This window comes from Pavona decussata, unplaced genomic scaffold (assembly GCF_977016875.1).
Source record: "Pavona decussata unplaced genomic scaffold, jaPavDecu1.1 SCAFFOLD_214, whole genome shotgun sequence".
NCBI lineage: Eukaryota > Metazoa > Cnidaria > Anthozoa > Scleractinia > Agariciidae > Pavona > Pavona decussata.
In genome coordinates, this window is record NW_028145619.1 from 845001 (window position 1) to 860586 (window position 15586).

Here is a 15586-nt window from a genome sequence, read left to right on the forward strand (position 1 = left end):
AAAAATGAATGGGTTTTTTTTTCCAAAGTGTGATTGGATATGATAAAAACCACACGAACAATTTTGGAAGAAAGAGGTATGCTGTAGAACTTGGCCTTCAAAGTTAAAGTCAAACATGAGTTTGGTCGATTTCTGAGTCGTGATTACTTATTTACTTCGCTCAGCTTGGCGTTAATTTGCCTAGGTTTTTGCCTTTTTCTTGGGCGTCTTGCCCAGTTTTGCGCTACATTTCGAAAACCGAACGTGAATAAAAAATAAAAAAAAACATTCCTTTCCTGGGAAACTGCATTCCATTGTAATTGTCTCATTACCTCACGGTTTTATAAGGTTTATTTATAATGCCACATCGGCTTTGAACGAATTTGACCACACTGTTTTAGAGATAATGCCGAATAAAATTGTTTCAGGGAATCAATAATATTTCTAGTGAACGTTTAGCGTGGCAACCATTAACGCAACACGTCTCATATTTCTGACCACCGGCTAAATTTGAGCCCGGATGCCTTGACAGCCAAAATATCGACAAACCTTGGCCCTTTAAGATGTTCTTGGCTCCTTGCGCTTTCTAACGAAAGATCCGCAAAAAAGTATGTACTTTGTCAAGAACTACGCTTATTAAGCCTTTAATTTCTATTTCTATTTTTTACGGTCTTCAGTCTCACAACTAACTAGCGTCCAACTTGAAGGAAGTATCCTTGAATTAAAGAGGATGAAATTGGAGGCGGAAAGGTTCGAAATTGTAATGAGCAAGCCGACATTAGACATGTTAGCCAAATAAAAGTAGCTAAAAATTTGGATCGTGCAGCCGTCTACCTTAACATAGTTGTTCATGATCATCTTTCACTCTTTTCAGTTATGAGCACAGAAGTTTAGTATTCTTTCTCAATTTTGTTTCTTTTTTCCGTTCACATTAAATATTTCAGTTGGAATTGTTTGGATATCGCGGCAAATTGTTGTCACACAAAGCTGTCCGCACTGGATACTTAACACGTGCTACAAAAAAACGCTCATTTTAGTTACATGAAAGGACGTCAGACGAAGCTGGGTTTCTTTCTGAACGTTAGACTTGAAGTTCAACGGACTTAAGATGAAATTTTGATGGTCGAAGAGAGTCACGAAACTGACAAAGTCGTTCTTAGTTTCATTAGTTTACGGTTAGTTACGGCTAGCTCAGTATAAATTAAGCCGAATAGTCTTACCTTACAACTACATGTGAGCTCGTTTATTTAATTCTTAAATCGTTAGTAATAGAGGTAATCACTGCATCGGATATAGTGCCCCTACAGAATTCATCATAGAATGTTGTAGTAAACAACATTTTAAGAGCTTTGTCAACAATAAAAAAAACGTCATTTCACCAACAAACTATAGCTAGGTTAAGTTACTTGCTGACGGATATTAAGTTCCCATTGTACTGTATTCTGTATTATACAGCACTTGGAATATATGTTATTGCCCCCGCAGGGTTTTGGCCCAGAGGCCAAAACCCGAGGAGGCACCCTAGGATTCCCCGCGTGTATACATATAAGCAATTTCAAAATGTAAGAAAGTAAGTACTGTAAGTAAATTTGTTAGTATGCGAAAAAAATCTCGATTTGATCAAACTAGGCGCGCACGGTTGTCTCGGGTAATATTTCAGCAAGCGCGCAAGGTGCTGTATGGTAGCTGTCATTCAGCAACCGGCAAGGTCTTCGAGCAGCGTTTGACGGTCTTGCGAGCAAGAGTTTGCGTTTCGCCGTCCTCTAGCAGCATTTCCAGTTCTTTCTATCAGTGTTTCAAGGTCTTGCAACTACGAGTTCGCATTTCGCCATCATTTAGCAGCATTTCAACCACGAGTTCGCGTTTTGCCATCTTCTAGCAAGGTGTCAAGGTCTTGCAACCACGAAGTCACGTTTCGCCATCTTCTGCATCTTTAGCAGCTTTTCAAACCACGAGTTCACATAATTATACATACAATACGTTGCTGTCTCACAAAACAAAACTGTATGACTGTAATAGATTTCAATGTCAAATTTACAGAGAAATATGCTAACCAGTTACATGGATGTTAACTTCAATAAATATTCAAACGTTTCTTTTTGAACATTCATATGCATAGTATTTATATCCAGTAAAAACCATATAAAGGTGTTAAACAGATCTTCAAAAGCGGGGGCAGCTCTAGTGAAAACTATTACTAGTTATTATTGAACCGCAGTCAATAATGAATGCCAATTTGCCACCATGTAGCAATTAAAGTTCTCACAGACATTTGAACAAAAATTTTGTGTCAGGCCGGTGGTATCAGACCTTGTAGCTTGGGAAAACAATATAAGCAGCAGACTATAATTCAAGTGGAAGACAATTAAAACTTTTATGAAAACAAACTCTATAGTAGTTTCCTTTGAGCAGGTAAATAGGATTTTTAGGCGCGAGTAAATTTTCATAATAGTCCCGCAATTCGTTAGAAACTTTTGTTTGACATCATCAAACGTTTTGTGGTTTCAGTTGACGGCATTAGGTCGTGAGATTTAGGCGTGAGTGCATTTTCATAATAGTCTCGCAATTTCGCTGGAAACGTCTTTGAAAACAAACATCCTGTGGTTTTGTTCAGTTTTCTATTAGATGAGATTTAGGCACGAGTGCTTTTTCATAATAGTGTCGCAATTTTGCAAGGAACTTGTCTCAAAGCAGAAAAAACACTTTATGTCAGGTGGTATCAGACCTTGTAGCTTGGCAAAACAATATAAACAGCAGACTAAGTATAATTCAAGTGGAAGACAATTTAAACTTTTATTAAAACAAACCTCTAGTAGGTAAATAAGATTTAGGCGTGAGTGCATTTTGAAAATAGTTCTGCAATTCGTTAGAAACTTTTTTTAACATCATGAAACGTTTTTTGGTTTCAGTTGACGGCATCAGGTCGTGAGATTTAGGCGTGAGTGCATTTTCATAATAGTCTCGCAATTTCGCTGGAAACGTCTTTGAAAACAAACATCCTGTGGTTTTGTTCAGTTTCCATTCGATGAGATTTAGGCACGAGTGCATTTCATAATGGTGTCGCAATTTTACAAGGAAATTGCCTCAAAGCAAAGTTTTCAGAGTCTTTTTAATTTTTCGGCGTTAGCTGATATTTGGCTTGGGTGGAAAACTAGGATTGCCAAACGTTTTATGGGGGAGGCTCAGCCGTGATCTCCAGGAACTTACCATTATATTTACTAGTTTTTACAGTAAAGGTAACTCTTTCATATACTTATCGTGGAATCAATGTTTCTCTTTAAAGTAGTTAAGTCCGAAATAAAATTGAAGAGTCAGCGATGGTTGAACTGCGGTCAATAAGACGAATGACAAAGTTTAACAAAAAATATTAAAGTAATCTCCCTTTTTGCTTACAATGTAGAGGAAAGAAGAAGAGAATAATTAAGGATGATCGTCATTAAAATTTAAAGCCGATTTTTATTTGTGCCTTTGTTTTTATACCAAAAGGCTCGAAATTTGATGAGCAAGCCGACATCAGACATCTTAACCAGTGACCCAAAAGAAGCTTAAAATTTGATTGTTTTTCACAGTTGTTTATAATCATCTCGCGCTAAGACGTCTTAACTTGACCTTTCACTCTTTTCAGTTATATGACCAGAATATGAGCTGACAAGTATAATATACTTTCGTTTTGATCAGTTCTGTTTGCCGTTCACAATAAATATTTCAGTTGGAATTGTTTGACAAATTGTTGTCAAGCAAAGCTGTCTACACTGGATACTTAAGACGTGCCGACAGGAAACGCTCACTTTAATCAGTTGAAAAGACGATACGCGCAAGACGTAAGAATGTTAGACTTCAGGCTTAAGACTTCAGATGAAATTTTGATGGTCAAAGAGAGGCACGGAACTGGGAAACTCGGCCTTCGACTTCCACTTATAAACAGTCGCATACAAGGCCGTAGTGTCCAGTATCATTGACAGCTTGCATTAGAATAACAGCGAGGCACGCCGTATGATCGTTTCCCAGGCTGACCTTGTCGAAACGGAAAGGTTTAGATTGTAGCGTGAAGTTTCTTCGAGTGTGAATGTCTTTGTTTAAGACTTAGTTGCGTTTCCAGACCATAAATTCGGTAGTTCTAGCAAGACCGGAGAATTTTCATGTAATTTCTATAAATTTAACTGACTAGATTTGAACGGCTGATAATGAATCGAAATGACTGTTAATAATTGGAATTCTCTGATAGATTTTGCTTATAGTGTTGTTCATTGCTTAGTTAGTTTGCAAGTTTTAGGTTTGTGAGCTACTGAAGCAACTGATAGAGATGATAAAAAATGTCATTAATATAAAAACTCAATGTCTTCTGTTAAATTCAGAAGGACTGGCCCCGACTAGCGTAATATGGATTGCAAAAACAGAGTAAAAATAAATATGTCAGATCCAACACACTCTTTTAAAAAAGTCATGTGTACGATATTGAATATTGAATAGCCTCAGCATTCTCACAAACTCAAACTAACCTTTTATCGTGAACAATGTTTATTAGTAGCACTGGCTTTTGGTTTAAGTTTGTTTTTCGCCTTACACCCTGCATTCCAAAGAAAAGCACAGTAACCGTACTGATGGTCTGAATGCAAAACAAAAAACGTTAATAGGCCATTTTACAGTTGTGTGCTTAGTGACCTGGCCTTGGATTGGAAGCGAGGCTGAGGGTGACCTTGTTTTGATACAAACCTCACTGCTCTTCATATGTAAATGCAAACAAATCAGCATAAGAACAGCATGATCTACATGTGAAAAGCAGTGAGGTTTGTATCAAGACAAGGTCACCCCCAGCCTCGCATCCAATCGAAGGCCAGGTCGGTAAGCACACAACTGTAAAATGGGCTATTTTTAATCTCTGTTTCCCCACGTCAGTTTAATGATCATCAATAAATACTTTAACCTAAAACCATGAAGTCAACTTTTAAAGATAGACTCTTTATCATGCAAACGTCTTACAAAACAGAGCTTTTACTGGGAATTATTTGCTGACAAGCCGCCGGATAATTTTGAAAACAAATAAATCACTTTATTTAAGTGTCAATGTATTTAGCGCGGAGCACTAATTGGAAACATTACCGTGTATCACTGTGTATCACTGACTTGTTCGAATCAGTGAACGCTGCTAAATTTGCGAACAAGTCAAGATCGGGAATCGTGAACTATTTGTTATCTCTCGGAGATTAGAATCCTATTACGAACAGTTACAGGAAGAGTGCTTTAAGATCATAAAATATAAGGGTAGTCTATGGGTGAGTTCAAATGGTGAGTTAGTCTGTGACTGAGACTACGATCATGAGTTCTCTTCGCTTGATGAGTTCAAAAGTGCATACTATCACTGTATACTTTTAATCGCTGTTTATATTTCGACTCGCCGAGCAGGGAGGAATCAAAGTACACCACAACTTCTAAAAAATATTGTCTAAGCGATCCGCATAAAACTAACATGCACACTTTGAACTGTACTCCGAATACATAGATAAATAAAATCATCTGTTCTTGTTGACATTATGAAACCTGAAAAATGGCTAATCAATTTACGACATGTACGGGGCACCATAATCGTGATGGAAGAACTAATAAATGTATCACGTTATGAATGCAAATATAGCGTAAGCCCATGTTCGAAAGGAAGCCGCGAAAAATCTGTTGTTCCTTGGAAAACAAGTTTATTTAGTTAGATATTTCATTTGTCTCATTGTATTGGTCGTTGGCTTTATCTTGGTCGCCTAGCGCCTTGGATACTTACATTATATTTTTTATATGCTTCAGCAGCTTTTAATTTAATACCTCAGCTGTTTGCTGAACTTAGGGTCTTTTAGTAAAACTCTAGGTAACGCATGCCGGTTTGTGTTTTGTTAACAGCGAACTCTAGATTGGATTGTTATTTTGCAACTTGTGGAGTAAGAGCTCACAATGTTTAAATTGGCTAAAGTTTAAGGCCTTGCATCCATCTTTAAATAGTATACTAAGAACGGATTGAAGTTCAATTCTAGTTTACAAAGATTTTGTTTTCCTTATCTTCCATGGCCTCATTTAATGCGAAGCCTGATACATGTAATTGAATTTTAACTGATAACAAAGGTGTTGTTTCCACAACTAACAGAATTCATTATGGCCAATTCGGTCTAAATATTAAGGCAAACCCGTTTTGCAATTTGGCCTAAATAACAGCAACTTTAGTTTGAAATCATGTGAAACTGGTTTTCATACATAACTTTCCAGAAGAGAATAATGGTGATGAAAATAGCTGAGGTATTAAGAAACTTAAATTTAACTTCACGTCTCAATTGCTGCAGAGAAAAGGATAGGAAATTAATACTTTAAATTAAATAAAATGCAACGGTTTTAATACCTGGAAATGCTCTTTGAGCTATCTCAAACTTCATTGCTGTCCTAGCCATAGTTTCGGAGACAATAATTAAAAGACATTTGTCCCACCTATCAAGCAAGTAATTCTTCGTGCCTGTGTTGCTGTCCCACTGCTTTATTTACTCGGTTTAAGGTTAGTTACCGAACAGCTAGCTATAAATTTATAAAGAAATTTGTCTTACCTAACAAGTAGCTCGTTTAAAATTATTTTTAAATTCCCATAACCATTAGTAATAGAGGTAATCACTGCATCGGATATAGTTCCCCAACTGAATTCATCATAGAATAAGATTGTTTAGCGCCTTGGCAACAATTTGTAATCTTTTAAAGAAAATCATTTACCAACAGAGTTAGGTTAAGATACTTGCTGACGGGTATTAAGTTGCCATTGTGTACTGTATTATGTGCAGCTCTCAATGTATTACAGCACTTCAAATATATGTCATAGGCATCGGAATCCCTTATGTAGCACCGGCGCACTCCGGCTACTTTAGTAGGACACTTAATTTAATAAAGGCAACGTGCATGTTGAATATTTTATTTGTTTTATTCTACTTTTTGTCTATATCAATATTTTTAGTGATATCTAGGGGAGCTGTTTGCTATACTTTAAAAAGAGCCCTTGGCAAACTAAATTAAACTCCTAAAAGACTCATAAAAATACTATACATTGAACAAGAAAAGAAAAGTTACAATGTACACATTGAATAAGCGTTTGAGATTGAATTTCAGTTAAGTCTTAAATTCGCCAAGTTCCTTTAAAAAGTTGTTAAATGCCCGTGTGTACCATTATAGACCCTATGCAAAAATGGCTGGCATTTTAATATTCTTTTGTTTGCATTCAAATTAGCCTCACTAGCCTCGTTTATGAGTTCAAAAATTAAAAGAATATTTCACCTTCAACGAGGTTAGTGAGGCTAATTTGAATGCAGACAAAAGAATATTAAAATGTCAGCCATTTTTGCATTAGGTCTATACCTAGCACTACTGTGCTACTTGAAATTCTTTCCTCAGGCTAAACTCAACAAATCACGCGATACCTGGCGCTATTCCTGTCAATTTGGTGGCCATGTTTGAGCTGAATAGGAGAAAGGACAGCACCAGTCGGCAAAGGGGTTTAAAAAATAATACACATTTAAGGTACCGGCCCAGCGTGCTTGTAAACTACCATGCAGCTAAATAGAGTGTACAACTTCTCAGGCACGACACAGATGTACAGGCAACTTCTCAGGCACGACACAGATGTACAGGCAAGACGTCGATTAAGCTCTAAGAAAGCGCTGCAGCCGACTCCATAGAGCTCTGAGGCGCGAAGTTGACAAATAATAAAAATAACCCGGAAATATCAAGGTGTCATAAAAAGTGAACGTGTCTTATGTAATACTCTATACGATAACTGAATTCAATTTCTTTCCTCTGAATTAGGTCACTTTTTATTTTGATCTACAGTTTTATTTGCCTTACGGCACAATACACAAGATGACAAGCGAACTATAAATAAAGTTAACTCAGACTGCAATGAGAAATCAATTGTAGAACTTATTACTCGATGTTATCTGGGAGATGTTTGTTTAAGCGGTTATTTTTTCTAAAGTTACAGGCAGCGATATCTCAGATAAGATCAGAAATGTATTAAACGTAAATAAATAACAGCAGATTATAATTCAAGTGGAACATTGTCAAAACTTTCTTGAAAACAAACCTCTTGTGGTTTTTCGCAGGTAAGATTTAAGATTTGAGCGTGAGTGCATTTTCATAATAGTCCCGCAATTTGTTAGAAACTTTAGTTTTACATCATCAAACCTTTTGTGATTTCAGTTGACGGCATTAGGTCGTGAGATTTAGACATGAGTGCATTTTCATAATAGTCTCGCAATTTCGCTTTTAAACGTCTTTGAAAACAAACATCCTGTGGTTTTATTCAGTTTTCTATTAGATGAGATTTAGGCACGAGTGCATTTTCATAATAGTGTCGCAATTTTGCAAGGAACTTGTTTCAAAGCAGAAAAAACACTTTATGTCAGGTGGTATCAGACCTTGTCGCTTGGAAAAACAATATAAACAGCAGCAAGTGGAAGACAATTAAAACTTTTATTAAAACAAACCTCTAGTAGGTAAATAAGATTTAGGCGTGAGTGCATTTTCAAAATAGTTCCGCAATTCGTTAGAATTTTTTTTTTTTACATCATCAAACGTTTTTTGGTTTCAGATGACGGCATTAGGTCGTGAGATTTAGGCATGATTGCATTTTCATAATAGTCTCACAATTTCGCTGGGAACGTCTTTGAAAACAAACATCCTGTGGTTTTATTCAGTTTCCATTAGATGAGATTTAGGCACGAGTGCATTTTCATAATAGCGTCGCAATTTTGCAAGAAACTTGTCTCAAAACAGTTTTCAGCGTGATTTTATTTTTTCGTTAGCTGATATTTGGCTTGGGTGGAATACTAGGAGTGTGGAGTGGAGTTTGTGAAATATGAGTAGTGTTGGTAGTGGATCTGGGTGGGTGCTCACCAAAGTCTTGTACGGGGAGGCTGTGCCCTGAGCCTCAGGGCAGAGCCAAAATAGAATCAGACAGAATCAGTTTGATTGAAATGTGAGCTCATTAGCATATTGTCATGTCGTTGACATGCAAAGCGTAACAACTTATTAAAGCCGAAAACTCAGGTTTTGATTGAAATTATGAATCTAAACTCCTTCTTCATAGGCTGACTTACTTCAGCATGTGCTCCAGCAATGGTCCATGTGACGCGTCGTTTTCAGAAACAAAAAAGCAACTGAAGCAACTTCGTTGAAAGTGAAAAAATGTTCGGTCAACCGTCACCAGTTATCACAAGGGACCTTAAGCACCGGACAGATCTATGACGGGAACGTCCACCGGAAGTACAAGTCTTCATAATTAACTCCTTTTGCCCCTAGTTACCCTCATGGCCTCTCATTTTTGCGACAAAACGTTTTCGATAATAAAGTAAATGAATGTTAATTAGTAGCAGCAAAAACGAACGATAAAATCCGACGTTTCGGAGTGATCATGACTCTATTTTCAAGGGAACTATGTAACAGATCATGCAAATTACATCATTTAATGCGATCTTGGCGCGAAAATTAACATAACGGGTACGAAAATTACACTAATACTTTCGCACGAATAGAGTCTGATTGCACGTTAAGATTTGGCTCTAAGTTTCTTATAAAAAGCATTTCGTGCACTAAACAGTCAAATTTGTTTCTACATGTCTGGAGTACCTCAAAACGGCTCAACAGGTCCTGAGGGACCGTCCCGTGCACGTTCTTGTAGTGTTTAGCAATGGAGGAGGACTGATATTTACGTCCTTATACACGTTTATGTAAATCTCCGCGTGTGTACCCGACATAACCCGTATCACACAGGTCACATTGAAAACTATAAACTACACACTGTTGATTTACAATTAGTGGCTTTGATTCCTTTGCGTTTAGTTCTTGTTCAATTTGTCGGCTCACAAGCACAGGCTGAATGGTGGTGTGCACTTTTAGGCTCAGTTCCTTTGGTTGTTTCCTCTTAGTATCTGCTGAGATTTGGTCTTTAAATGGCAAGACTACACGAACCGTGTCACCTGCTTCTTAAGCTGGTGATGAAGGCTGCTGCTGGTCGCAGCCCTTTGAGTGAATGAAATTTTTGATGGTAGAGTCGACAAGGTTTTTTAGGTACTTCCAACGTGAGAAAACTGTCTTCAATCGGCCACACTCGTCTGAAAAATATGACCAAGAAGAAGATAAACGATGTGCTCGATCAAGCATAGTTCTCAGGAGACCCTTTATCACCAGCTAAAGAGGCAGGTGACACGGTTCGTGTAGTCGTGTAGTTTATTTTACAGATACTGATGAAATTCCCACGTAAAACACAACTTTTTTTATTCATTTTCGAAAGAGCAAAATAGTGCAATTAAAGTGGTCACCTGGCAAAATACCTGTCTCTGAAGCTGTGTCTGTCTCTGTTTCTGGCTCATACACTCCATCTGACAAGAAATCAGGTTCTTCTTCAGTTGTCTCGTACTGACTTTCCTCACTTTCATCCACTTCAGAAACATCACTGGCATCATCATCACACTGTTCTCTCACAATGTTCTCAGTGGCAACTTCTCCTTTAAAAGTATAACCTTGTTATGGCAATAATAAAACTGAAATCATTGTCGCGTATTAGTCATTTTGATCCCAACTGCATATTACACTTTCTTATAGAGTATGTATTCTTGCACCAAAAATTATTTTATACATACATACATACATACATACATACATACATACATACATACATACATACATACATACATACATACATACATACATACATACATACATACATACATACATACATACATACATACATACATACATACATACATACATACATACATACATACATACATACATACATACACTTCCAAGTGTTTCTTCGCTTTCCTCAGTTCCTGTCTGGTGTTGTTTAGTTTGTTTTTTTGTAGTGATGAGTTGATTTCTCAGCTTCCTGTTTTCACCATTTAGCCTTAGACAACCATCACACTCTGGCAGGGCAGCGGTTTCTGTTTTTTGCTCTTGTTGCTGAATGCATTATTGGAAAAAAAGATATGTATATGTCTATCTCAGAATTTTACCACTGAAAATCACGTGGTGTTTTTACACCCGCTTTCCTACACAAAGCTTTATGTAAGATTCAAATCATTTTGGCATATAGTCGCAACAAAAATTAAAGCCAAGGAGTTTGCAAGTAAAAATACTTTATCGGTATATTATAGTTTCTTACCGAGTCATTCAGTTTTGTGACACAATCTATGTTATCCATTGCAGTCTACTTCAATTCGTCCAGTTCTACCATTTCCGGTTTGATTTCTGCGAAGCTCTCGCTCCACGAGGTTGCAGTCTCAGACTGAAAAGACTCCAATCGCCTCTTCGCATTCTTTAGAGTCTAGAGAAATTATAAATTAAAGTAAGTTTACTTATTTTAATAGGTTTGTTTTGTCTGTCCATAAAAGGTTAAATAAAGAAAATGGTAACATTCCTTACCTCTCGTTCACGGCGGCGTTTGGCACTTTCAGAAACAACAGGACTTCTGGTCACGGCTTTAGCATGAACAGTGGGCACAACGTTTACACCCAAACTATCACGTTTTAGTCTTGGGATTATCGGCTTTTTCGTGACTTCATCCACAAAGATAAATCGGCGTATAAAGTCGTCTTTCTTGAAATGCTGGGAGCATATTGATGAGTGTCGGGTCGGCTCCCATTTTGCACGCTTTCTCTTTACGAAATCGACCCATTTCTTTCTTCGTTTTGCTGCTTCAGGGCGAACGTCGTTGAAGTACGGTATAGCATGCAAAATTATACCTTTTTGAACATCTGCGAAGGCAGAGCATCCACCGACCACACATCTACCAGGCATGTTTGAAGTTCAGAACGGCGAATGTGGTGAAGAATCAGTGAATGTTATGTGGTCGAGATAACCGGTCGACGTTACAACATGTTAGTACCCAGTCTCTCAACTGCTCCTTTTTGTATTCAATATGGCGGAAAAAGGGCTATTTTGCGGGATTTTGTCCTCTGATAAAAACAAAACGAAAAATGGAATACGATTTATTTATTCGCAAAGCGACTTAGACATGCATAAATTTTCGAAATTCATCAAAACTGTGTAGGGGTGATAGGCACTTTAAGTAGCATTGCCTTGTTTCAGCTCATAAATTTGGTTTTGTGATTAATTATGTTACTCAGGCTATCAAACCTTTGACTTTGCTCAGCATTGAACCAGTTAGTTTGTCAAAATATCATCACAGATGTACCACAATTCAAACCAATTTGGTCACATAAACTAGACCCACCTTGGTCACAATGCAAGAAGTCAATCACAGTGATAGAAACTAAACCAGACCTAGTAGGGCGTTACCATCATGATATAAACAGAGGTACTTTGCTTAAACTGACTTAGGTTATAAAATCAGCGCAGTTTCATTTAATTGACTGTAATCATTATTCACCTCAAATTGATTAAGTCTTAATGACATTGACCACATACAGTAGAAATTGTTTGAATGTGGTTTACTGAAGAAGAAATGGACAATGGACAAAAAATGCTCTGGAACAGTGTTTCCATGACAATGCCATATTATGTCTGCCAAATTACAAATTTCACCAAATCATCTGTAATAATATTGTGAACCATAGCTACATGTAAAGATAAAATCATAGATCATGTGATTAGTTACCCAATCTGCATGGCGTAATCTCTGATAAATAAAAAGGTACTATCCTTCTTTATTTTGAAAGACCTTCCAAGAATGCTTCTTTGTTCCCCCTTCCAAAAACCGTTTAAGAAACTTAATTTCACTCCCCTTTTGAGGATATCATGCAGCCGACACTCACTAATCTTTGGTTATTTATAGTTTTATCTGCTGTTTGAAAACAAATCTGTCCTCAGAGTTAATGTTTCAATCTTCAGTGACAAAATGCAACATTGACAGTTTTGTTTCAATCCAGCTGAGTTATGAGGTGGGGATCAAGCTGCTACCACCAAATCCTACAAATTCCGCATCCACAAAAAGCGCACTAACGATGTTGCGTTGACCGCGCTAATCCTGTCACTGTATATTCACTAGTTTGAAGGTGTGAGCCCAAAACAGAAATGATAGAACTGAAACAAACATTTGCTTTGAAACTTGGCTGACGTCAGCGAAAGTGGACTGCTTTTCAAGTTGCAAGAGCCTTGACACTTGCTCCCAGGTTCTTTGTCTATCCCCTATCATATTCGGTGAATGACCACCACAGGAAATCTGTAATTTTTCAAAGAACTTGAAATATTTCCTGTGCCTGACTCTTATCAGTGAATAATGAATAACATCGATGAAGAATCGTCAACACCAAAGAACACTGTATAGGCCACAGAATTCTTAGTTATTGATACATTTCTGTCATTGATAAATGCTTGATTAATAGCAATGCTCACTTTGTAAGTGACACCTCGTCTGGTTATCCTTTTCATTACTCATTGTTTGGTGAACGATGTTATTGAAGGGGCTTGGAGCGGTACCGTAACCGAACTTTAGAGCTTTTCACTCATCACTTTTTGTTTGTTCAGCAAGAATTCGCTACGATTTACAGTCAACTCTCGCCTTGCGGACACCTCGCTATAACAGACACCCCAATAGTACGGACAGCAGCTAAATCCCCTTCAAAAATAAATTGCGTACGTTTCACTGAAATAAACTCCCCCTATTACGGACTGTTGCTATTAAGGACACTAACTCCCAGTCCCGAGGGTGTTCGCAATAAAGAGAGTTGACAGTAGTGTAGTTCACTTTTGGTCCATTTATTCCCTTAAACTGAACTGACATCTTGTCGCGAGTTGTGTCCTTATTGGTATTTGACTGTAGTCCAAAAGTACTTTTTATTAATTTGTTTTCAGAGGGTTATTCACGCATCAAAGACAGGCAGGCAATCTAAGGAGACTTACAAGAGTCCATATTGGAGGGAAACATCATAAATGCAAACAGTGAGGCAAGTGTTTCAATGTAGCAGGAACTCTAAGGAGACATAAGAGAGTCCATAGTGGAGTCCAAACAGTGTGGCAAGTGTTTTAGTGTAGCATGGAGCCTAAGAATGTATGAAAGAGTCCATATTGGAGAGAAACCTTATGAATGCAAACAGTGTGGCAAGGGTGTTAGTGAAGCAGGAAAACTGAGGGTTCATTTAAGAGGCCATACTGGAGGAACTGGAGAGAAGCCTTATGAACGCAAACAGTGTGGCAACTGTTTTAGTCAAGCAGCACACCTTAGAGTCCACATTGGAAGGAAGGCTTATAAAGTTCTCCAACTGGGTTTTGTGTCGATGTGGTTGCTATATTCTTTAAAGGTTTTTTTGATTTTGTATTGGGCCTTCTTACGCCTCTTGAAATACTTTCCCCACTGGGTTTTGTGTTGATATGGTTGTTTAAAGGTCTTTTGATTTTGATTTCATTTTTTTTACTTAAACGTTTTTTGATTTTGCATTGGCCTTTCTTACGCCTCTTTTTAAAACATGTTAAAAAGATTTCTTGTCGGAGATGTTTGAACAACGCGTTTAGTTTTAAATGTCAAGCTGTCAATCAGTGAGAAATGTCAACACAGCTGAGTTAAAAGGTTAACAGTAACTGTTTAATTACCCACTTAAAAACACACGGAGTGGAATAGTCTTAAAATTGGACATCATAAATCTCGTCATCAATAATTTCTCAATTTTTTCGTAAGAATTTCTAACCCCCAAACGTAAGAATTACTAACCCCCAAACGTAAGAAATCCTAACACAAAAACATAAGAAATCTAACCGCAAAAGGAAAGAATTACTAACAACCAAAGGTAAGAAAACTAACACCCAAACGTAACAATTCCTAACCCTCGAATGTAAAAAAACTAACATCCAAACCTAGGAAGTCTAACCCCCAAACGTAAGAATTATTAACCCCCAAAAGTAAGAAAATTAACCCCCAAACATACCAATTCCTAACCCCCAAACGTAAGAAATCTAACACCCAAAAATGTGAATTACTAACCCCCAAACGTAAGAAATCTAGCCACGGCACGTAAGAATTACTAACCCCCAAACGTAAGAAAACTAACCCCTAAACGTAAGAAAACTAACCCCCAAACATAAGAATTACTAACCCCTAAACATAAGAAAACTAACCCCCAAACGTAAGAAATCTAACCCCCAAGCGTAAGAGCTACTAACCCGCAAAAGTAAAAAAACTAACCCCTAAACGTAAGAATAACTAACCCCCAAACGTAAGAAAACTAACCCCCAAACGTAAGAAAACTACCCCCAAACGTATGAATTTATAACCTCTAAACGTAAAAAATCTAACCCCTAAAAGAAAGAATTAGTAACCCCTAAACGTAACAAATCTAACAGCCAAAGGTAAGAATTGCAAACCCCCAAACGTAAAAAATATAACCCCCAAACGTAACAATTCTTAACACCCAAAGGTAAAAAAATCTAACCCCCAAAACGTAAGAATTCCCAATCCCAAAACGTAAAGAATCTAACCCCCAAACGTAAGAATAAATAACGCCAAAACGTAAGAACACTAACCCCCAAACGTAAGAAAAGTAACCAATAAACGTAAAAATTCCTAACCCCGAACGTAAGAGTTACTAACCCCCAAACGAAAGAAAAGTAACTCCCAAACGTAAGAAATCTAACCCACAAA

At 37.4% G+C, this 15586-nt stretch overlaps 2 protein-coding genes, 1 long non-coding RNA gene and 1 pseudogene across 3 annotated transcripts in view; 1 reads left to right on the top strand and 3 right to left on the bottom strand.

Moving 5' to 3' along the window:
- The window catches only part of LOC146460115 (uncharacterized), a 457503-nt gene that overhangs the window by 34561 nt on the left and 407356 nt on the right, over positions 1–15586 (top strand). The window lies entirely within an intron of this gene.
- On the bottom strand, positions 9499–10163 carry LOC146460118 (uncharacterized; annotated as a pseudogene).
- LOC146460119 (uncharacterized) lies at positions 10332–11196 on the bottom strand. The gene is made up of 3 exons (XR_014857698.1): positions 11156–11196; positions 10772–10953; positions 10332–10490 (listed from the first exon to the last, which is right to left on the bottom strand). It is a non-coding gene; the product is annotated as an uncharacterized LOC146460119 (long non-coding RNA).
- LOC146460120 (uncharacterized) lies at positions 11201–12055 on the bottom strand. The gene is made up of 2 exons (XM_085088296.1): positions 11416–12055; positions 11201–11317 (listed from the first exon to the last, which is right to left on the bottom strand). The coding sequence occupies exons 1-2, from the start codon at positions 11788–11790 to the stop codon at positions 11201–11203; spliced, it is 492 nt and encodes a 163-aa protein (XP_084944422.1). The 5' UTR covers positions 11791–12055.

Bases quoted from the DNA above. Each gene is read 5' to 3' on its own strand.
- LOC146460120 (XM_085088296.1), bottom strand. From the start codon at position 11,790: ATGCCTGGTAGATGTGTGGTCGGTGGATGCTCTGCCTTCGCAGATGTT. The intron at 11,318-11,415 runs GTAAGGAATGTT...TAATTTCTCTAG, and splicing joins AACGCCGCCGTGAACGAGAG to ACTCTAAAGAATGCGAAGAG.